The 22,274-nt window shown below is 25.3% G+C and overlaps 11 protein-coding genes across 11 annotated transcripts; 6 read left to right on the top strand and 5 right to left on the bottom strand.

Moving 5' to 3' along the window:
* Window positions 1–73: 73 nt before the first annotated feature.
* On the top strand, window positions 74–2,076 carry DICPUDRAFT_148310 (uncharacterized protein; the record flags this gene model as incomplete). The annotated part of the gene is made up of 3 exons (XM_003284491.1): window positions 74–633; window positions 698–1,344; window positions 1,601–2,076. 3 exons carry the CDS (start codon window positions 74–76, stop codon window positions 2,074–2,076), a joined length of 1,683 nt encoding a protein of 560 aa, XP_003284539.1.
* Window positions 2,077–2,536: 460 nt separating this feature from the next.
* DICPUDRAFT_75483 (uncharacterized protein) lies at window positions 2,537–3,619 on the bottom strand (the record flags this gene model as incomplete). The annotated part of the gene is made up of 2 exons (XM_003284454.1): window positions 2,537–3,090; window positions 3,166–3,619. 2 exons carry the CDS (start codon window positions 3,617–3,619, stop codon window positions 2,537–2,539), a joined length of 1,008 nt encoding a protein of 335 aa, XP_003284502.1.
* Window positions 3,620–3,763: 144 nt separating this feature from the next.
* Window positions 3,764–5,033, bottom strand: DICPUDRAFT_96732 (uncharacterized protein). The gene is made up of 3 exons (XM_003284453.1): window positions 4,689–5,033; window positions 4,295–4,577; window positions 3,764–4,213 (listed from the first exon to the last, which is right to left on the bottom strand). The coding sequence occupies exons 1-3, from the start codon at window positions 4,995–4,997 to the stop codon at window positions 3,846–3,848; spliced, it is 960 nt and encodes a 319-aa protein (XP_003284501.1). The 5' UTR covers window positions 4,998–5,033; the 3' UTR covers window positions 3,764–3,845.
* Window positions 5,034–5,604: 571 nt separating this feature from the next.
* Window positions 5,605–6,120, top strand: DICPUDRAFT_148307 (uncharacterized protein; the record flags this gene model as incomplete). Its single annotated transcript, XM_003284490.1, has 2 exons — window positions 5,605–5,892; window positions 5,959–6,120. 2 exons carry the CDS (start codon window positions 5,605–5,607, stop codon window positions 6,118–6,120), a joined length of 450 nt encoding a protein of 149 aa, XP_003284538.1.
* Window positions 6,121–6,408: 288 nt separating this feature from the next.
* DICPUDRAFT_53005 (26S proteasome non-ATPase regulatory subunit 6) lies at window positions 6,409–7,961 on the top strand (the record flags this gene model as incomplete). Its single annotated transcript, XM_003284489.1, has 4 exons — window positions 6,409–6,532; window positions 6,618–6,823; window positions 6,926–7,400; window positions 7,526–7,961. The coding sequence occupies 4 exons, from the start codon at window positions 6,409–6,411 to the stop codon at window positions 7,867–7,869; spliced, it is 1,149 nt and encodes a 382-aa protein (XP_003284537.1). The 3' UTR covers window positions 7,870–7,961.
* Window positions 7,962–8,146: 185 nt separating this feature from the next.
* DICPUDRAFT_27789 (uncharacterized protein) lies at window positions 8,147–8,622 on the bottom strand (the record flags this gene model as incomplete). Its single annotated transcript, XM_003284452.1, has 2 exons — window positions 8,147–8,485; window positions 8,605–8,622. 2 exons carry the CDS (start codon window positions 8,620–8,622, stop codon window positions 8,147–8,149), a joined length of 357 nt encoding a protein of 118 aa, XP_003284500.1.
* A 162-nt stretch (window positions 8,623–8,784) lies between these two features.
* On the top strand, window positions 8,785–9,834 carry DICPUDRAFT_75478 (uncharacterized protein; the record flags this gene model as incomplete). Its single annotated transcript, XM_003284488.1, has 1 exon — window positions 8,785–9,834. One exon carries the CDS (start codon window positions 8,785–8,787, stop codon window positions 9,832–9,834), a length of 1,050 nt encoding a protein of 349 aa, XP_003284536.1.
* Window positions 9,835–9,985: 151 nt separating this feature from the next.
* DICPUDRAFT_148303 (uncharacterized protein) lies at window positions 9,986–11,054 on the top strand (the record flags this gene model as incomplete). The annotated part of the gene is made up of 2 exons (XM_003284487.1): window positions 9,986–10,457; window positions 10,528–11,054. 2 exons carry the CDS (start codon window positions 9,986–9,988, stop codon window positions 11,052–11,054), a joined length of 999 nt encoding a protein of 332 aa, XP_003284535.1.
* Window positions 11,055–11,148: 94 nt separating this feature from the next.
* Window positions 11,149–12,738, bottom strand: DICPUDRAFT_96730 (uncharacterized protein; the record flags this gene model as incomplete). The annotated part of the gene is made up of 2 exons (XM_003284451.1): window positions 11,149–11,487; window positions 11,557–12,738. The coding sequence occupies 2 exons, from the start codon at window positions 12,736–12,738 to the stop codon at window positions 11,149–11,151; spliced, it is 1,521 nt and encodes a 506-aa protein (XP_003284499.1).
* Window positions 12,739–12,951: 213 nt separating this feature from the next.
* On the bottom strand, window positions 12,952–20,579 carry DICPUDRAFT_91330 (uncharacterized protein). The gene is given in 6 exon segments (XM_003284450.1): window positions 12,952–13,673; window positions 13,764–14,004; window positions 17,223–17,252; window positions 18,881–18,891; window positions 20,497–20,520; window positions 20,536–20,579. The coding sequence occupies 2 exon segments, from the start codon at window positions 13,845–13,847 to the stop codon at window positions 13,047–13,049; spliced, it is 711 nt and encodes a 236-aa protein (XP_003284498.1). The 5' UTR covers window positions 13,848–14,004; window positions 17,223–17,252; window positions 18,881–18,891; window positions 20,497–20,520; window positions 20,536–20,579; the 3' UTR covers window positions 12,952–13,046.
* A 215-nt stretch (window positions 20,580–20,794) lies between these two features.
* DICPUDRAFT_27830 (uncharacterized protein) lies at window positions 20,795–22,213 on the top strand (the record flags this gene model as incomplete). Its single annotated transcript, XM_003284486.1, has 2 exons — window positions 20,795–21,923; window positions 22,014–22,213. The coding sequence occupies 2 exons, from the start codon at window positions 20,795–20,797 to the stop codon at window positions 22,211–22,213; spliced, it is 1,329 nt and encodes a 442-aa protein (XP_003284534.1).
* Between the last annotated feature and the right edge of the window lie 61 nt (window positions 22,214–22,274).

Here is a 22,274-nt window from a genome sequence, read left to right as displayed (position 1 = left end):
CTTTTTTTCAAATTCTAAAAAAAATAAAAAAATAAAAAAAAAAAACTAAAAAAATAATAAAAACCAAACTAAAATGTTTAAAAATATATTTTTAATATCAATAGCATTTTGCTTATTGATAAATACAGCCATTTCCCAACAATGCTTCAACAAAAATAATTTAAATTGGAGATCGGGAAACAACAAATTGTCATTAAACGATCAACAAATCACAATTCAGGGTATAGCTTGGTTCGGTATGGAAACTGGTACTTTTTCACCAGGTGGTTTAAAAACTACATCAGTCGAAGCTTTATTGGATTTATTGGTCCAATTAAAATTCAATGCTCTTCGTCTCCCATTCTCTGTCGATATGATTTTAAACAATCGTTATCCAAATGAAATCAATTACAGCCTCAATCCAAATCTTCGTGGTAAAACAGCTCTTCAAGTTCTTCAATACATTACCGAAAAATCTGGTGAACGTGGTATTTTAGTAGTTTTAGAACAACACAGATTCGATCCATCAGATTACATCTCTGCTCTTTGGTATTCCACTCAATGTATTACAAATGTAGATGGTGCTTGTGTAAACTATACTCCAGAATTAGTAGTCCAATCATGGATCACATTAACAAAATTATTCCAACAATAGTAAGTAATACAAATTTCATTTTTTATATTTATTTTATATTAATTTCTTGCTCTTTTTTTTTAGTTGGAATTTATGGGCTTTGGATATTAAGAATGAACCACATGACCCAGCTACATGGGGAGCCGGAAATCCAGCAACTGATTTTGATAAAGCATTCACATCCATTTCAAACCAAATTGGTTCCGCCACAAACTTCAACGGTGTTTATTTCATTGAGGGTGTCCAAAATAATAATGCTATTTGCTCTAATAATTACAACAATTGGTGGGGAGGTAATATGTCACCAGTCCAATGTTTCCCAGTTTATTTGAACCAAGCCGACCGTCTTGTTTATGCCCCACACACTTATTGCTCAAGTGTCTTCGATCAAGAATACTTTAATACTGCCGATTACCCAGAAAATATGCCAACTGTTTGGGATAGTCAATTTGGTTTCCTCTACAACAACTACTATGCTCTCGTTTTAGGTGAATGGGGTTGCAAATTAAACAACACTAAAAATCAAAAATGGATGGACAGATTTGTTACCTATTTAAATGACAAAAATATCAAGAGCCATCTTTTCTTCTCTTTAAACCCAGACTCTGCCGATACCGACTCACCACTCTATGCTGATTGGAAATCAATTAACCAAAATACAGTCAATGTTTTAAATAGAATTAATTCAAGTCCAACTAAATTTACACCAAATGGAAATCAAATTTGTTTAGGTAAATACTAAAATATAATATTAAAATCTTCTCTCTATCTTTCTCTCTATCTTCTATCTCCTACTATTTATCTTTTTTTATTTTTAAAAAAAGTTTCTTTACTCTATCCTCTTTAAAAAAAAATTAAAATATAGAATTTAATTTAAATTTAAAATTAAATTTTACCTCTCTTTCTCTTTCTCTTTCTACTTTTTTATTTTACTTTTTATTTTTTTATTTTATTTTAAATTTATTAACATTTATTTCTAACAAATAGGCGCTGTTTCAACTACCACTGCTCCAGCAACAACTGGTGTTGCCAGTACAACTGGAAAACCCTCTACAACTGGTAGTGCAACAACTGGCTCCGCAACAACTGGTAGTGCAACAACTGGTAGCGCAACAACTGGCTCTGCAACAACTGGTAGTGCAACAACTGGTAGTGTAACAACTACAGGATCAACAAGTGGTTCATCAAATATCATTATTAACCAAGTAGTAAGACAAACATGGTTTGATGGTACAAGCAACTATATGGTAGTTGATGGTACAATTAAAAATGGTGGATCAACAAATACTAATAGTCCAAAACTTCGTTCAGATAAGATTCCACAACAAATTTGGGGTTTAGATAGTGGTGCTGGTAATACATGGACTCTTTCATGGAATCCAACTTTAACTCCAGGCCAATCAATCGAATTTGGTTATATTGTTGCATCAAGTTCTCCAATCCAATTTACAATTATTGCTTAAGGAAATACAACCTATATAACAACCTATATTAAAACCTTCATAGAAAACCAATATTAAATATAAAACTATTTAAAAAGAAACTATATTAATATTATTATTTATTATAATAAAATAAAATTTAAACATTTTAATCTTTTAAACTATATATTATATATTTTAATTAATAATAATTCAATGTTTTTTTTCTTTTAATTTATTAGGGGGGGAGAAAAAGGGATTCTCGATAAATTCAAAGCATTTATACTTTAATCTACTTAGTCACACATAAAATATGCGACAAATTAAAAATTATACATAAATTTTTTAAATAAAATAAAATAAAACAAATAATATATGGGACAATTTTTTTTTTTTTTTTTTAAATTTTAAAAATAATTTTGATTATTATTTGAAAAGAGTTTTTTTTTATTTTTTTTTTATTTTTTTTTTTATTTATGAAATAATTTTATTTTATTTATATTTAAACAACAGTATATAAATGAATTTCTTTATAGTCTTCAAAAGTTCTATCGTCTTCTGGTACTGGAGAGTCCAATGGTACTTTCTTTAACCAACCTTTTAATTTTAATGGGATTTTATTATTTTTAAAAGTTTCTTCGATTGATGGGATGGTTAAAATCTTCATGCCTTTTTTTGATTTAGTATTAGCTTGAATATATTCCCAAAACTCGATATGTTTCTTTTTATCCTCTTGGAAGAACTCTAAAACATTATTCATATAGATTACATCTGATTTTGCAAGTATTTCTTTATGTTTTAAAATATCACCATGAATTACAGATACACGATCACCCATTTTGTATTTTGAAATAAAATCTTTTTGAAGTTTTGAAAAATATTCATTAATTTCGATACCAATTAATTCCTTTGCGTCACTAAATAAATAACCTGTGTATAATAAAGAACCTAAACGTGATCCAATATCCAATACTACCTTATCCTTTAAATCACCTAAAACATTTTCACTAAACATATATTTAATTTGATTTGGTGTAGTTGAATGTGATACAAAATCTATGGTGGTAATAAAATAAAAAAATGAATTAATATTTACTAATAATTATTAAATGATTATATACAAATACTAACTGGTTGGTATAATTGATTTTGAACCACAGTCGGAACAATAATTGTTTTTTAATTCACCTGCGTCTATTAATTCGTCAACATCTTCTTCAGTGTACAAGAAACCATCGACATTAATTGTGTTTTCTTTGGTGTAACCTTCAAATGAAACATTCTTTGGAATTATAATCTTTTCATTTGGTGCTTCAGAGGTAATTGGTAAAATATCTTTTAAATCTCTAATAATGGTTTGTAAACGAATGTCTTGTTTGCTTTCTTCTTTTGGTGGTTTGATTGGCTCGACTGTAACATTTAAATGTTGACATACAAAACTTATAAAATCAATTTTGTCATCTTCGTCTGTAATTTGTCTGTATAAATCTTTAAATTCTTTTTTTAACTTTTCTAAATCTACTTTATTTTCTTCACCATCACTTTCAATTTCTTCCTTCTTTCTTTTATTTGGTAAAAAAGACATATTTAAAAGTATAAATTATATAATTATAAAAAATAAATAAATAAAAAAAAAATATTAAAATATAAAAAAACGAAAAAAAAAAAAAATAAAAAAATTTTAAAATAAAAAATAAAAATAAATTAAAATAAAATAAGAAGTAAATTAAAATAAATATTTAGGAATAATTATAATTTATTTTATTAAATTATTGGTATAGTATTAATACTTTTTTTATAATTGATTGTTTTTATTTTCTGCAAGTATCATAATTTTCAATAAACCATTTACAACTTTCTTTAATTGCGTCTTTTATTGGAATAAAAGTTAAATCTGGATAAAGAGATTTTAATTTGTGATTGGATGCAGTTTTTTTGAATTGGCCATCTGCTTTGCTTGTGTCAAAAATTAACTTACCTTTGAAATCCATTGCCTCGGCGATCAAATGAGCAACATCAGCAATTGAAATTTCATCCTCCTCGCCAACTGAAAGAATAATTGGTGAGAGCTCTTCGTAGTTATCCAAAGCCCAAACAAATAATTTTGCTAAATCTAATGAATAAATAAACTGACGGAGTGGTTTGCCACTACCCATAATAGTTAAATCTTGATTATTTTCTAAATTTAAAAAAATAATAAATAAAAAAATTAATTAAAATTGCTATCTATAAATAAAACTTATCCATTTAAAACCCTTACTCATTGCTAAATATGTCTTGTGAATTAAGCCTGGAATAACATGACTGTCATGTAAATGATAGTTATCATGTGGGCCATAAATATTTGTTGGAATTACACTTGTAAACTTACAACCATACTCTTCATTATATGCTCTATTTAAAACATCGATCATTCTTTTAGCGTATGCATAGCCTTCATTGGATGGATGTGGTGGGCCGTTATGCACCATAGTTTCATCTATTGGATATGTAGTTTTATCTGGAAAGATGCAAGTTGATAAACATGAAACACATTTAACAATCTATATTTAATAAAGTTGAAGGGTAAGCAATTTTATTTTTTTTATTTTTATTTTATTTTATTTTTTCCAATACAAGAAATATTTTTATCTATATATATTATTTTTACATACATTAAATTCTCTGCAACATTCTAAGACATTATCATTAATTGCAATATTTTCTCTAAAAAATTCAACTTTATATTTCATATTGCTGAAAAGACCACCAACACGAGCTGCTAAATGGATAACATGAGTTGGATTATATTTTTTGAAAATGGTTCTTGTGGCTTCTTTATCTTTAAGATCGCCATCGGAAGATCTTAAAAATACCCATGAGTCATTTGGTCTATTTAATGATTTAGCATATGTCTCTATTCCTTTACCTACCAATCCACTACCACCGGTAACCATAATAACTCTTTTTTGATCCTTTGTCATTCTATGTGCCTATGATTTACTGCCGTACAACTGTCCGCGTATCACCTTTTTTTTTTTTTTTTTAAAATTAATTACAAAAAATTTAAAAAAAAAAAATTTAAAAAAAAAAAAAAAAAAATATTTTTTTTTTAAATTACCACCCAATTCTCCTATTATTTTAAATTAATTTAATTAAAGTTTAAGTTGATAATAACCCCAATAAAAAATACATATATAAATATTAAGAACATCATTTATTAATATTAATGGTAAAAATATTATATCTTTTTTTATAGTATTTGAATATTAATATTAAATTATTAATTTTTATTTATATATAGTGGGGGTTGTTTGTGTGTTTACTTGATTTATAATTTTAAAAATAAAAAATGGTGTTAAGAATTTCAATTTTTTTTTTTCAAAATAATTATTTTAAAACTATTATAATTTTAAATATCTTAAAATATATAAAATAGTTTTATCTATAAATAAATATAAAATAACACTGTATATTATAATAATAAATATTATTAATTTATAAATAGAATTTTATAAACAATAAATTAAAACACTTCCCACACCCACATGTGTTTTCAAAAAAGAAAAATATAAAAAAAATTTTTGTAATATGAGAAGTCATTTTGGGTTCAGTTATAAAGAAGGCATTTTATTCGAATCGTGGAAAACAAATAATGTTGGAGAGTTTATTGGATCATGGATTGCAATTTTATTATTTTCAATATTTTACGAATTTATTAAATCATTAAGAACAATACTAGAAATCCGATGGAGCAAAAACAATAGTTCAAATGGTATCGATATACAAAGCAGTAAAAATATAGACGAAGAGAAAAACTATATTTCATCCTCATTTTTGGATGGATATTACCCTCAATTCACAAAAAAAGATATAATTGTATGTATTTTAAAAATTAATTTTAAAATTTTTATATCAATACTAATCACTTATTTTTTTTTTTAGAGAGGTTTTTTGCATGGCTTGGAAATGACAATGAGTTTAGTTTTAATGTTAATTATAATGGGTTTTAATATAGCATTATTTTTTGCAGTAATCATTGGTGTAATTATAGGGTATATTATATTTGGAAGATTCCGACAATATAAACCAAAAACTTCATGTTAAATAAAAATAAATAAATAAAATAAATTATTTTGGGTCATTATGATCACACAAATAAATCACTTTTAATCACTTTTTTTTTTTATTTGTTTTTTTAGAAATTTTTTTTTAATTTAATTTTTTTTTTTTTCTCTTTTTTTTAATTTTTTTTTAATTTTTTATTTTAATTTTTTTTTAATTTTTTTTTGCAGTTCAAAATTTTTTTTTAATTAATTGTTATTTTATAATTTTTTTTCTTACACACACAACTTTTTTTTTTTCTTTTATAAATAATATATATAACACATCAAAATGGAAGATGATATTAAGAAATTACCAGATTTAGATATCGCTGATTTAATTTTCACTGTTAAATTAGAAGGTAAAACAGGATCAGAATCATATAAAAAATTAATTGGTCAAATAGAAGAAAAGAGTAAGAAATCATATCATCAAACAATACTATAAATAATAAACTATATAATAAATATTAATACTAATACTTTTAATTTTTAATTTAGAAATGTTACCATTATATAAACATTTAGTAGAATCATTAAAATGGACAGAAGATTCAGCATTAGCTGAAAGATTAAAAGCTGAAAACCAAGATGAATTAAAGAAATTAGACGAAAAAATTAAGGATAGTGTCGAAAATTTTGGTGAATCTGAAATTAGAGAAGCCTATTTAGCCAAATCTGATTATTATTGTCGTATTGGTGATAAAGTAAGTATCTCTATAAAAATATAAAAAATTATAATAGCCCAATTAAAATCATTATTAAACATATTACTAATTCACTTTATTTTATTTTTTTAAAATCTAAAGTCATCAGCAGTCGAATTTTTTAGACAAACATTTGAAAAAACAGTACCATTAGGTCAAAAATTAGATATTGTATTTACATTAATTAGAATGGGTATTTTTTGGATGGATCACGATCTCGTTACAAGAAATCTCGAAAAAGCTAAATCATTAGTTGAAGAAGGTGGTGATTGGGATAAAAAGAATCGTTTAAAGACTTATGAGGCAGTTTATTTAATGTCTATTAGAAAGTTCGAAGAAGCCTCCAACCTCTTTTTAGAAACAGTTGCCAGTTTTACCTCTGTCGAATTCATAGAATACAGCAGATTCGTAGAATATTTAGTTTTCACTTCACTCTTACATTTAGACAGAGTTTCATTAAAACAAAAAGTTATTGACTCACCAGATGTCTTATCAGTTATTAACGATGTACCAAGACTTCAAGATTTATTATTATCTTTCTATAATGGTGATTATGCTAATTTCTTTAGCGCTTTAGGTATGTTTTTTTAATTTATAAAAGAAAATAACTAAAACAAAATAATAATAATAATATAAATTATAATAGCAGTAATAATAATAAATTCTAACCATTATTCATTTATTTTATTGATATAAATATAGCCCATTTCTCTGATGATATCAAAGGTGATAGATATTTAGCTGAACACTCACGTTTCTTCACTAGAGAAATGAGAATTCTTGCTTATACTCAATATTTAGAATCATATTCATCTGTAAAATTAGAATCAATTTCCAACCAATTTGGTGTCTCTGTCGACTTCATTGATAAAGAATTATCACGTTTTGTTGCTGCTGGTCGTTTAAATTGCAAAGTTGATAAAGTTTCTGGTGTCATCGAAACTACAAGAAGTGATGTCAAGAATCAATTATATAAAACTACTCTTCAACAAAGTGACAATTTATTAAATAGAATTCAAAAACTTTCACGTGTCATTAATGTTTAAAGTAATTACACTCGGCACATTACCAAATAGTCTTGCAAAACTCACATTACCAAATAATCTCACAACACTCCACTCACAGTATTAATACTGTTAAAAATAAAAAATAAAAAAAAAAAAACAAAAATAATAAATAAATAATGTAAATCCAATTTTTATTTAATAAATAAAAAATAAAAAAATCTTTTAAATCTAGTTTTGTTTCTTTTTGTTTTTGTTTAATATTATTTACATGTGGTGTTTTTTATTTATTTTTTTATATGTGATAACTTTATCAAATTTATTGTTCATAAACTTGACCATCATACATTGATTTATCCATTCTTTGTTGTCTTGGGTCGTGGAATAAAGTTTTAGTTCTTTCATCACCATCCAAATCGAAAACTACTTTAGCTTTAGGTTGAACAGCATCAAGATAATAGTGATTGTCACAGTGTGGACAGTATTCATCGGCCTCCTCAAAAGCTTTGAGATTTTTTCTAAAAACCTTTTTACATTTTTTGCATGCAAATACTATTTCATCGCTCTTATAAATTTCGTGATCTGATACCTCTCTGTGGCATTCATGACAATCGAACCATTTTTTACAACATACAGCTCTAATTTGTACTTGAACGTTCTATAATAAATTATTTTATATTAATATAAAATCCAATTATAAATTACAATATTATTTTGTTGTTATTAATGCTATTGCTGTTGCTATTGATAATGTTGTTAATTTGTAAAGATTCTTACAAGAATATGTTTACACATCTTTATGTATTGTTTGGAGTAAAACAAAATTAGTAAATGAAAAAAAATATTTAAAAAAATTTTAAAAAATAAAAAAAAAAAATAAAAAATTTTATTTTTATTTTTTTATTTTATATTTAATTTGTTTATTTAAAAAAAAAAGAAATTTAAAAAACGAGATAAATGACAACAGCAACAACCAATTTAAATTATAAACATCTGGACTATACATCAGACAGTGTAGAATTTTATCCTAATCAAAATAATTTATTTGTTTGTGGCACATATGAAATAGAAAAAGGTGACACCGAATACAAAGAAAGAAGAAAAGGAAAACTATATTTATTCGAAATTGAAGAACCATCCCAAGGCAATGAGGAGCTACCAAATTTTAAAGAAACTCAATCCATAAATTATAACAGCGGTATATTGGATATGAAATGGAATAAAAGTGGTGAGCAATTGGGTGTTGTAATGTCAAGAGGTGAATTAAATATATATAATTTTAAACAACAAGAAAAGCAGCTTGAACTTTTAAAATCATCCGAAATATCGTTGGACAGTGGTATATTGTCATTATCTTTAGATTGGAATGTAAGCGGCTCAAAAGTAATAGTTAGTTTTAGCGATGGCAAAGTAGGCATTTTCGATGTAAACTCATTAGACAATGCAATTTCAAGATGGAAAGCACACGACTATGAAGCTTGGATCTGTGCATTTAATTATCACAACGAATCAATTGTTTTTTCAGGCGGTGACGATTGTAAATTTAAAATATGGGATACTAGAATAGCAGTAGAAGAGAATGATAATGCTCCAATGAATACAATTACAAAGAAATGCGATATGGGTGTAACTTCGATACATTGTCACCCATCAATGGAAAATATAGTTGCTGTAGGTTCTTATGATGAATGCTTAAGAATTTGGGATTTAAGATCAATGAGACAACCTTTAGTTCAAACCGATTCACTTGGAGGTGGTGTTTGGCGTGTTAAATGGCACCCATACAATAAAAACCAATTAGTTACCGCATGTATGGGTGGTGGTTTCCATGTTTTGGAATCTGAAAGCGAAAACGATTTCTCAACACTTCAAGTTATAAATTCATACGAAGGTCCACACAAGTCAATTGCATATGGTGTTGATTGGTCATACAACAAAAACAATGATAAGCAACATATTGGTTGCTGTTCATTCTATGACAAGTGCCTATCCATTTGGAACCCATAATAAAAATCATCAGATTATTTTTAATATTTTTTTATTTATGAATTTAAAAATCTTTTTTTTTTTTTTTCAATTTTTTTTTTTTTTTTTTTTTTCACCATTTTTTTTAAAATTTATAAATTCATATTATCGTTTGATTATCATTAAATAAAATATGGATACTATAAAGTTTGATAAATCCGTGTGCAATATCAGTTTTAATAAAGATAAAAGTTTATTAGGATTATGTACATCAAGTTTAACAAATACAAATTGGAATGGTAGTGTTGAAATTTTTGAATCCAAATCATTGGAAGAAGAAAAAGAACCCTCATCAAAACAATCAATAGACTTTTACTCTGGAGTCACTTGCATAGAATGGATAAAACCAAATAAGTGTGTTGTATCTGCTGATGACTCTAATATCTATTTAGTAGACTCAACAAAAGACAATAAAAATACAGAAAAAGAAGAAAATATTTATAGTGAAAATGATGATGATATTTTATTTAAAAATGGACATCATAACAACATTATATCACATTTGAACCATAATGAAAATACACAACAATTGTTGTCATCAGGTTGGGACAAAATAATTAAGCAATATGATTTAAATACACACTCAACAGTTACCCAATTTAATAGTAAGTTTGATAATAAACCATAAAATTAATAATAATAAAAATACTAACTACATTATTTATTTTATTTTAGTACATTATAAAAAAGTCAATATGTCATTATGGTCAAAAACATCAAATGATTTATTTTTATCAGTTTCAGATAATGGTATTGTTGTTTGGGACTCTAGAATCAATATAAACAGTAACGAACAAGATATTAAAAGTGCTTTTATTAAAGAATCAAACATTGCAGTATTGTCATGTTGTTGGGATATTGAAAATGAAAATATTTTTTATGTAGGTTTGAAGAATGGTGATATTAAACAATACGATATTAGAAACTCTGCTATAGAAAGAAAATGTAAACAACATGAATTAGCAATCAACCAACTATCATTCAACCCAGCCAACAATAAACAACTATTAAGTATTTCAGATGATACATACATCAAATCACTAGATATTAAATCATTTGTAGATGGTGAAACAACAACTGCAACAATAGAAAACAATATAATTTATAAATCAGATGATTTTATTAAAACATTCGATTTTGATAAATCAAACAATATATACATAGGTTCTATTAATAAAACTTTAAAAAAAATTAAATTTTAATTATAATAAAATACAATAAAATATCTTTATTACTATTTTAAATTTTAAAAAAACTATTATTATTTACATTTCTTTTATTTTATTTTATTTAATTTTATAAAACACTATTTGAATTTATATTCATTTCTTTACTATTTTGTTTATCTTTGCAGTTTAAACTATTTTGGTAACATGATGGATGGTAGGGTGTAAAGTTATCAAAAGTTCTAAATGAAGGTGGCAAATACATATATTGAGTTGAGTCTAAATGTAAAATATCATTACAACCCTTGCACTCTTCTAAAAACAAACCTCTAAAAGACCATATCCACGATAAAACACTCTTTAAAATTGAACCATTTGGATTTGCTGAATAATAACTGATAGCCTCGAATGAATTTTCTGAAATTTTTTTAAAAATATTATATTTTGATGATGCCCATAAAGAATCAAACTATATTTGAAAAAAAAAAAAACAATTAGTAAAATTTAATATAAAATAATGAAATAATTGAATAAATACATTTTCTTTTATACCAAAAAATGAAATTCTGTCAATTGTAAAGCATTCTTTTTTATCATTTGGTATTCCAAAACAAATTAAGCATTTGAATACATCGGGACACTCGACAAATAAACCCTTTGGTGCACCTAATGATTGCTTTTGGATTTCGAAAAACTCTAAAGCAGACTCTTGTCTTTGTGAATGAATAACCTTTTCAATATTTGTAAAATAATCGTATGATAAAGGCGGTGTTGTTATCAATGGTGTTGATGGCAATTTAAATAATGGTGAGGGTGTAGTAGTTGATGTAACTGGTGATGTATTGGTTAGTGTAGTTGAAATTTGTTTTCTCTTTTTCGATAATGAGGATGACTCTTCTTCCTCTTGGAAAATAATTGGGAATGAAGACTTTAGCTTATCTTCAAGCTTTGACAATGCCATATCTGATTTATAAGAAGTTGTTGATCTCCAGTAATTTTCGGTACGCAATTCTAACTGAGCCAATATATTCTTTGAATCATAAACACCTGTTGAGTATGCCCATAATGCCTCTTGTGATGTGAAATTTGATGATGAAATTTGAAATGAATATGTTGATATTTTATGTGATACCTTATCTATAGATCCAATTGATGTGAATAAATATTCCATAGATTTCCTTAATTTCTTTTTCATCTCGTCTTTGCTGATGGTGGTTTTTTGTGATTTTGCCTCTTCTATAAAAGAATTAAAAAAGTCTGAAACATTAGATCTAACCATACTAACATGTTTTAATAAATTATCGTATTGCTCTAACAAATATTGTTGTTGAACAGATGTGAGTGTATTGGTTGGATGAATTTGTAACTGTTGTAAAATTATCTGCTGTTGCATTAATTGCTGTTGCATTAACTGTTGTTGTTGCTGTTGCTGCTGCTGTTGTTGTTGCTGAGTTTGTTGAGCATGTTGTTGTGCTTGTTGTTGAGCCTGTGGGTTTTGATTTTGTAAATTTTGTTGTTGGGATTGTTGATTCTGTTGTTGTTGTTGTTGTTGTTGTTGCGCCAATTGCTGTTGTTGCAATAATTGTTGTTGTTGTAGTTGTTGTTGTTGTAATAATTGTTGTTGTTGTAGATGTTGTTGTCTTTGTTGTAATAGTTGCTGCTGTTGTGGAGTTAATAATTGTTGTTGTTGTTGTTGTTGTTGTTGTTGCTGTTGTTGCATTTTTATATTTTCTATGTTAGTTTAAAGATATATGCTTTAAATATATCTTTATTTCTAAAAGAAGTTTAAAATCATATTAAAATTAAAAAAAAAATGAAAAAATGATTTTAAAAAAATTAAAAAAAAAAAAAATTAAATTTTAAAAATTAAAAAAAAAATAAAAAAAAAATAAAAATATAAAACCCCATTAGGTGATTGAATAATTATATTTTTAGAATGAAATAAGCATATTAAAATATTTAATTAAAAACTTTGATTTATTTATTTTTTTAATTTTTAAAAAGAATAATTATTTGTTATTTTTTTTATTAATACTGATCGTATGATTTTGATCTTGGTGATCTGCAAATACGAATAATTAAGAATAAAGAGAATAACATACAAACTAATTCAATTACACCAATTGCAACACCAGAGGCACCAACGAGATATAATTTTGATGGAATTTGGCTTTCAATAATTTTATCACAGAAACCTTGAGTTTTAATTACACCAGATTTATCCTTTGGACATAATTTCTCTCCTTCAGTATCACTTGAGTTCCAACGGCAACATCCCAAAAACTCCTCGAGTTTAGTGATAGTAGAATTCTTTGGACCATTTGAAACATCGTACCAACTTTGGCCAACAGTTTTAAGAATATCATCGTTTTTAAGAGTTAAAGCTTTACCACCAACACCAATTAAAGCAACTAAAAGAACAAGCATTAACAAAGTGTAAATTACAAGACCAACCAACTTTTCACGATAAGCGACATAACATCCTGCAATAGTTAAAATTACAAAGAATATACCAATAACCAATATACCAGCTGGTGCACTAGTAGTTAAATTACTAAGAGCCGATTTAGCATTTGCTGCATTTGTAAAATCTTTAAAATTTGAAAAGAATGATACTGCAAATGCACCCATAACTAACAATACCAATCCAAGTATCTATAAATAGAAATATTAATTATTGTTAGAAATTTATATAAACAAAAGCATATATATATTTATATATATTTAAATAGAAATAATAATTACCCATAATATTGAATTTAAAAAGATTAATGGTACTTTAAGATAACGAGGAGTCTGCGGTAAGAGATCTGATGAAAAATTTGCCATTTTATTTATATATTTGAGTTATGTATCTTTTCTTATTATGAAAAGAAATTATTTTTAATTGATAAAAAGATTGTAAAAAAAAAACTAAATATTAATATACAATGATTAAATTTGAACAATAAAGAATATGAGAAAAAGAAATATTAATATGAAATAAAAAATAAAAATAAATTATATTAATATTGAAAAAAAAAAAAAAAAATAATATTAAAAATAAATAAATAAAAATAAAAATAAAATAAATTTTTATATCTGTGTATATATCAGCACATACCCTATTACTATGCATATTTCGAATTCTCTATGTATTTATGATTTACTAAATATAATTATTTTTTTTTTTTTTATTGCATTTATTATGTGTGTGTTTGTGTTGTTTTTTTTTTTTTTATATATATATAATATTACAAATACCCCCTTTCACACCAAATTAAAAAAAAACAAATAAAGAAAACAACTGTGTTATATGATGACCCCAATTTATTGAAAAAATCATTTTGATTTTTTTTTTTTGAAATACATAAATAGTAATAATTGGTAGTCTACAAATAGTGAAATTAATAATATAATTAATGTAAAGCAATAACAATAACAATAACAAAAACAATATTAATAATAATAATAACAATTAATATCGATAATATATAAAAAAAAATTATAATGTGATATATGAAAAATTGTATATCATTTTTTTAAGTAATATTTATAAACTTTTTTTGGAAATTAAAGTATAATTTTAATATTAATTGTTATTTTTGTAAAAAAATTATGGGAATAATTTTTATTGTTTTATAAGTTTTTTTTTTTTTAATTTTTATTGTTTTAAATTTTTTTTTTAAAACTGAAAGGCGCCTTGTTTATTTTGTGTGGATTATAAATAATAATAAAAATGGTATTGCAAGAAAATAATAATAATGAACAACAACAACTACAACAACAACAACAAATCATGATTGGTATGTTTCCATTTATAATAATAAAAAAAAATAAAAAAATTAAAAAAATAAAAAAATAAAACAAACACTCACTTTTTTTTTAGACAGAGACCCATTTTATAAAAAAAGCTTGTTGGTTACTGGAGGCCCAATTGAAAATTTGAAAAATGAGCTAAACTATGAAATAATAGAAGACCTAAGAAATAAAGTAAAAGATTTAGACAAAGACGATTGGATGTACGAAACAAATACCTCACACCATTTTAAACATTAACCAACAAACAGTAACAGCAAAAAATACGCAAACAAACAACACAAACCCAATATATTTATTTTTAAAATAAAAAACTGTATTATAGCAATGTAAATAAAATAATAAAATAATATAAAATAATATAAAATAATATAACACACACAATAAAAACTAAAAAATTAATTTTAAAGTTTTTAATTTTTTTTTCTATTTTTTTTAAATTTTTTTTCTTTATTTATTTATTTTATTTTATTTTATTTATTTGTTTATTTAAATATATTTATAGTTTTTAAAAATTCATATTCTTTTATTATTTAAAATTTATATATTAATAGGTGAATTGGTTGTATAAAAAATTTTTAATTTTTTTTTACATATAAAAATTTTGTAACATTTTTTTAGGGCTTGTCCTAAAAAAAATTTTAAAATTTTTTAAAAAATTTTTTTTAAAAAAAATTCGAAAACTAATTTTTTAATATTGAATTTTTTTTTTTTACTATCGTCACGTGATATATAACATATACAATGGTATGACTACACACACATATACTATCACTTATCACTTTGTGGAATCGATTGGAATATAGGGTTATCTTTATCAATCTTTAATTTATCCAACATTAATCCAACATTAATCCAACATTACACCAACAATCAACCATTTACAACCCCACTAAAGATACAAAAGTGAAAATATGATTCGTTATTATGACAAAATTTTCTAATTATCTTCTATCTTATCCAACAATAGGTCAACATTCCAAAAGCTCGTAAGACCCACTGTGTCAAGTGTAACAAACACACCCCACACAAAGTTACCCAATACAAAGCCGGTAAACCAAGTCTTTTCGCTCAAGGTATTTTTCATATATTATTTACTATTATATAGGTTAGGTAAAAAAAAGGATTTATAACTAAGATTATTTATTGATTTATAGGTAAAAGACGTTACGATCGTAAACAATCAGGTTTTGGTGGTCAAACTAAACCAGTTTTCCACAAAAAAGCCAAGACTACCAAAAAGATCGTTCTCAGAATGGAATGCTCATGTGGTTACAAGAAACAACAAGTCCTCAAACGTTGCAAACGTTTCGAACTTGGTGGAGAAAAGAAAAAGAAGAACGAAGCCTTAAAGATCTAAATTATTTAGTAATACTTTTCTTTATCTTGTTAAATAAAAAAAGCTATATAAAAAAAATCTATAAAAAATAATTTTAGGTTATTTTATTTTTTTACATATTATTTTATTTATTTTTTCATATACTGTTTTTCAACCCCCACTTTATTTTTATTTTTTAAAATTTTAAAAAACAGCAAAATTATAAAAATTAAACAAATAGAAAAACACATACCTATTTTTTAAATGAAGGTATTAAAATAGATATTAAATATCGATCAATATCATACTCAATTATTTTAATTTTATTTATTACTTTCTTTTTTTTTTTTTTTTTTCTAATCTTTTTTTAAAATTCTACTACTAATTCTCTCTGATCAAACCACATGCTCGCACTTGAGTGACTTAAAAAAACACAAGTAGTGGTTATATGTTTTTGATGTCTCAGATAAAATTATTTGTATAGTATTTAATACCACTATTTAAAAAATAAATTGTTATAAAAATAGGGTATTTTTGTACGTTTATATTTTTTTTTTTTATTATTCTTCTAAAATAATGTCATTATAGTTATATACCTTATTTGGTTTAATTTAAGTCAAAATGAACAACATCATTCTTAAAAAATAATTATTATTAAAAAAAAAAATTAAATTAATTTTGAAAAAAAAATTAAAAAAAAAATAAATAAAATTTTTTTTTTTTTAATTATTTTTTTATATTTTTTTTAAAATAAATAAAATTTTTTTTTCAATATATAAAAAACCATTATTATCATATATTTTAAATAGTTTTAATAAGTATTTTTAAAAGTTTATTTTTTAATATAGATAGATAAAATATAAACCTATTTAAAAATAATATCATATAATTAAATTGATTATTTGGTACAGTTTATATTATTTTCTATATTAATTATTTATTTATTTATATATATATATTTATTTATTTTCAAAAATGATTACATGTCCAGAGTGTAAAACAGATTATGAAAAAGAAGCAAAGTATTGCTTCAAATGTAGAATAGCATTTACAGATGATTTACCAGAGAATATTAGTAAATATCTTAAAAAAACTGTATGTATTAAAATAATTATATAAATTTTTATATTCATAAATATTAATAGATATTATTTTAGCCATCAACATCAAATATACACGCAGCAACAATGACAAGTACGATTGGTAAACCACCATTAACTCGAAATCCATCAATAGGAGCAGGTATAACAAATAAACCACCACTCATAAATAGTAATATAAATAATAACAACATTTCAATATCAAATAATAGTAATATATCATCTGTATCATCACCAATAAATAATGTATCATCACCAATCCAAAATAATACAAGTAGTGCAAACTTAAATAATCTAATTAATAGCGGAGGTGGAAGTCGACCAAGATTGCAATCATCTCCAGTACATCCAACCAATCCTTTACCACCAATCCCACCAAGTAACAATAGAATGAGTGTACCTCTATCTACATCACCCACTGTTAGAACTCCACCACCTCCACCAACCTCATCCTCACCAACCCAACAATATACAAACAATACAGGTCATTCAACATCACCATCTGCGCATATAAATAAACCACCAACTCCACCAATTGGTACAAATAGTACCATTGTTATCAACAGCAATAACAGCCGAAATATCTCACCAATCAATACACCCCCAACCAATACACATAGCGCCTCACCAGTTAATGTCGATTACTCTGCAACTTCCAACTATTCTTCTCCACAATTTACAAACGATTATAACAATACAGCTCCAATGTCTAGAAGACCACTTTCTAGAAGAATACCACCCCCACCACCAACTAAAAGAATTGCACGTGCAAAATGGGATTGTATACCTGACCAAGAAGGTGATTTAGGTTTTAATGCTGGTGACATTATTACTATTATTAGTAAAGATGATGATGGCTCAGGTTGGTGGCTTGGCTCTGTTAATGGTAGATCTGGTTTATTCCCCGCAAACTATGTAGTATCCATTGACTCAAATGACCCTGCTGCAAACTAAATATAGATAATCAATAATAATAATAAATAATATTCTCAAACATCATTAAAATTTATATTCAATAATGATAGTATAATATTTTTTTTTATAAAAAAAAAAAAAAAAAAAAATCAATTTAATAAGTGATAAAATAATCAAACCCATATTCTTTTTTTTTTTTCCTCAGATATTAATAGTCAAAAAATAAAAAATAAAAGTAGAATTAAAAAAGTCATATTTAATTTTAATACAACCCCAATTTTTTTTTTTTTTTCGTTGGAATCTCTATTTTGATCTGGTATTATTGCAAATATAAAAAAGATTTTTTTTTTTTTTTTTTAAAAAAAAAAAAACAATCATACACATATTAAATATCAGGAAAATGGATATAATGATTAATATTTCAAAAAATAAAATATAAATAAATAAATAAATAAAATAATTTTTTGAAATAAATTTCTATTTTTAAATTTTTTTAAATATTGTGAAAAAAATAGTATTTGGAAAATAATCTAGAGCAATTGAAACCATTATTATAAGTATGATACAGAATCATTAAAGAAAAAATATTATTTATCTATTTTTAAGAGTTAATTATATCAAAACTTTCTAAAAAAACGTAGTTCGGTAAAAACAATATAAATAAATTCGGTTTTGATTTTTTTTTTTTTAATTATTTTTTATTTTATTTTTTTTAAAAAAAAAAAAAAAATTAAAAAATAAAAAAAAAGGTTTTTTTTTTTTTTTTTTTAATTTTTTTTTTTAAAAAACGAGTCGGGGAGAAAGATCCATATAATTTATCTTTCTTAATTTTTCTATTATTTATAAAAAAAAGATTCTTTTTTTCTTATCAAATATATATACTTACAATAAATAAGGGAAGGGATGTTTGGTTAAAAATTTCATTTTATTTTTTTTTTTTTTTGGGTGGGGAAAAAAAAAAAAAACGAGAAAGTTAAAACCCAGACAAAATCATTTTTCATTTTATAACAATAATAATTTCATAATAATAAATTATAATTTAATAAAAGTTACTTAATAAAAACAATTTTAAATTGTTTTTTTAACTTTATAAACTTTTAAAAACTTGCAGTACGCTTAATAATAATATTAATATTAATAATAGGAGTAATAATAATAAAATAAACAATTCAGTTTTTTTTATAAAATCATTAAAAATAGATTAATAACTCCAATTTATATACTCAGTTTAAAAATAATTATTTTTTACCAAAAAAAAAAAAAAAAAAAAAAACGATAAATATATTTTTTTTTTCAATTATAAATATTAATAAAAATTTTATTCATTATAATTTTATAGGTAGAGGCGGTTTCAGAGGTGGTCGTGGTGGTTCAGGCGGTCGTGGTGGCAGTCGTGGTGGTTTTGGCGGCGGTGGTCGTGGCGGTAGTGCTGGTGGCGGTCGTGGCGGTTTTGGCGGCGGTGGTCGTGGTGGTGCTGGTGGTAGAGGTGGTTTTGGCGGTGGTGGTCGTGGTGGTGCTGGCGGTAGAGGCGGTGCTGGTGGCCGTGGTGGTAGAGGTGGTGCTGGCGGTAGAGGTGGTTTTGGCGGTGGTGCTGGCGGTAAAGTCGGTGCTAAAGTTATTGTTGAAAAACATCCAAGACACGATGGTGTTTTCATTGTTAGAGGTAAAGAAGACAGTTTAGCCACATTAAACTCTGTTCCAGGTGAATCAGTCTATGGTGAAAAGAGAGTTTCAGTTGAAGTTGGTACTGAAAAGAAAGAATACAGAATTTGGAATCCATTCAGATCAAAGATTGCCGCTGGTTTACATCGTGGTGTTGATGATATTCATATTAAACCAGGTAGCAAAGTCCTTTACATTGGTGCTGCCTCAGGTACTACAGTTTCACATGTTTCAGATTTAGTTGGTCCAACTGGTGTTGTTTATGGTGTTGAATTCTCACATCGTCCAGGTAGAGATTTAATTGGTATGGCCAAAAAGAGAACCAACGTTATCCCAATTATTGAAGATGCTCGTCATCCACAAAAATACAGAATGTTAGTCGGTATGGTCGATGTTATTTTTGCTGATGTTGCCCAACCAAATCAATCTCAAATTGTTGCTCAAAATGCTGCATACTTTTTAAAGAACGAAGGTCACTTCATCATTTCAATTAAAGCTACCTGTATTGATTCAACTGCCCCAACCGAAGTCGTCGTTCAAAACGAAATTAACAAATTAAAGAAAGAAAAATTAAAACCACAACAACTCTTAAAGACTCTTGATCCATATGAAAGACATCACAGTTTAGTTATAGGTACTTACAGAAAATTCTCAGACGATAAATAAACAAAAGCGATGTTAATTTTATAAAAAAAAAAAAAAAAAAAAAGTATATAAAACCATTACCATTTAAATAAAAAAAAATTAAAAAAAAAAATAAAAAAAAAATTTTTAAAAAAAATATTATTCTTATTTTAGTTTGTATAATATTATTTATATATCTTTTATAAAATATTTTATAAATATTGTAAATTTCAGATATTTAAATATTATTTATTTTTTATTTTTTTATTTTTTAAAAATTAAAAAAAAAATTTTATGTAATTTTTTATTTTTTTTATTATTATTTTTTGTTTGTTATAAACTTTAATTTTTTATATATAATGTTTTTAAATAAAATTATTAAAAAATCATTCATTAAAAATCATTTTAATAATAAACTATATTGTTATTTTTCAACGACAACTAACGAATCAAAATGGGGTGGGGGTATATCAAATAGACCATTGGGTGGATTAAAGGTATTGGATTTAGCAAGAGTTTTAGCAGGACCATGGACTACCCAACTGCTTGGTGATTTGGGCGCAGATGTTATTAAAGTTGAAAGCATCGAAAAAGGTGACGATACAAGATCCTGGGGTCCACCATTCAGGGTCGATTCAGAAGGTAATAAAAGCAGTGCTTATTTTAGTTGTACCAATAGAAATAAAAGATCAATAGCGGTAGATATTAGCACTGAAAAAGGTCAAGAGATAATTAAAAGTTTAGCAGCCGAGGCAGATGTTATGATAGAAAATTTTAAAGTTGGTGGTTTAAAAAAATATAAATTAGACTATAAGTCAATTTCAGAATTAAACCCATCTATTGTGTACTGCTCCATAACTGGTTTCGGTCAAAGTGGACCATATGCAAGTTTTCCTGGTTACGATTTCTCTATTCAAGCTATGGGTGGTCTTATGGGAATTACAGGTGATGAAAATAATCCATACAAGTGTGGTGTTGCTATTGTGGATGTTATGACTGGTTTATATGCAAATGTTGCAATTCAGGCCGCACTCCACAATCGTTATAAAACTGGTAAGGGCCAATATATAGATATAAGTTTACTTGATGTTCAATCAGCATTTTTGGCAAACCATGAAGCAAATTATCTATTAACAGGTCAAAACTCTAAAAGAATTGGCAATTCACATCCAAGTATTTCACCTTATGATTCATTAAAAACCAAAGACGGCTTTATAGTGGTTGCAGTAGGTAATAACTCTCAATTCACCTCAATGTGTAAAGTTTTAAATCTAAATGATTTACCAAATGACCCACTATTTAATACAAATCCAAATAGAGTTGCAAATAGAGCCCAATTATTAGATATATTAACCAAAGAAACATTAAAATATGAAACCGAAGAGTTGGATCAATTATTTTCAAACTCAAATGTACCATCATCCCCAATTAATACATTAGATAAAGTGTATAACCATAAACAAATTAAACACCGTAATATGGTTTGGAGTTTAAATAAAGATAATATAGATGATAATAATAGTAATAATACAGATGATAATAATAGTAATATTAAATTTGGAGATTTGGTTTCAAAAGGTTTATATCAAACCGATACAATTAATATGATTGGTAACCCAATTCACTTTAGCGAAACCGATTTACATTCAAAACAAAGTATTAAAGAAAACTTACCACCTCCACAATTAGGTGAACATACCGATCAAGTTTTAAAAAATGTTCTATCACTATCCGAAAATGAATTAAAAGAATTAAGAGATAATAAAATTATACAATAAATAAAAATGTAAAGCTATATAAAAAAATAAAATTTGAAAACTTTTTAAAGAGTATAGTTTT

Source organism: Dictyostelium purpureum, assembly GCF_000190715.1.
Source record: "Dictyostelium purpureum unplaced genomic scaffold DICPUscaffold_26, whole genome shotgun sequence".
Lineage (NCBI taxonomy): Eukaryota > Evosea > Eumycetozoa > Dictyosteliales > Dictyosteliaceae > Dictyostelium > Dictyostelium purpureum.
Note: the sequence above shows the minus strand (reverse complement) of the source record. Positions and strands in the feature narration are given on the sequence as shown.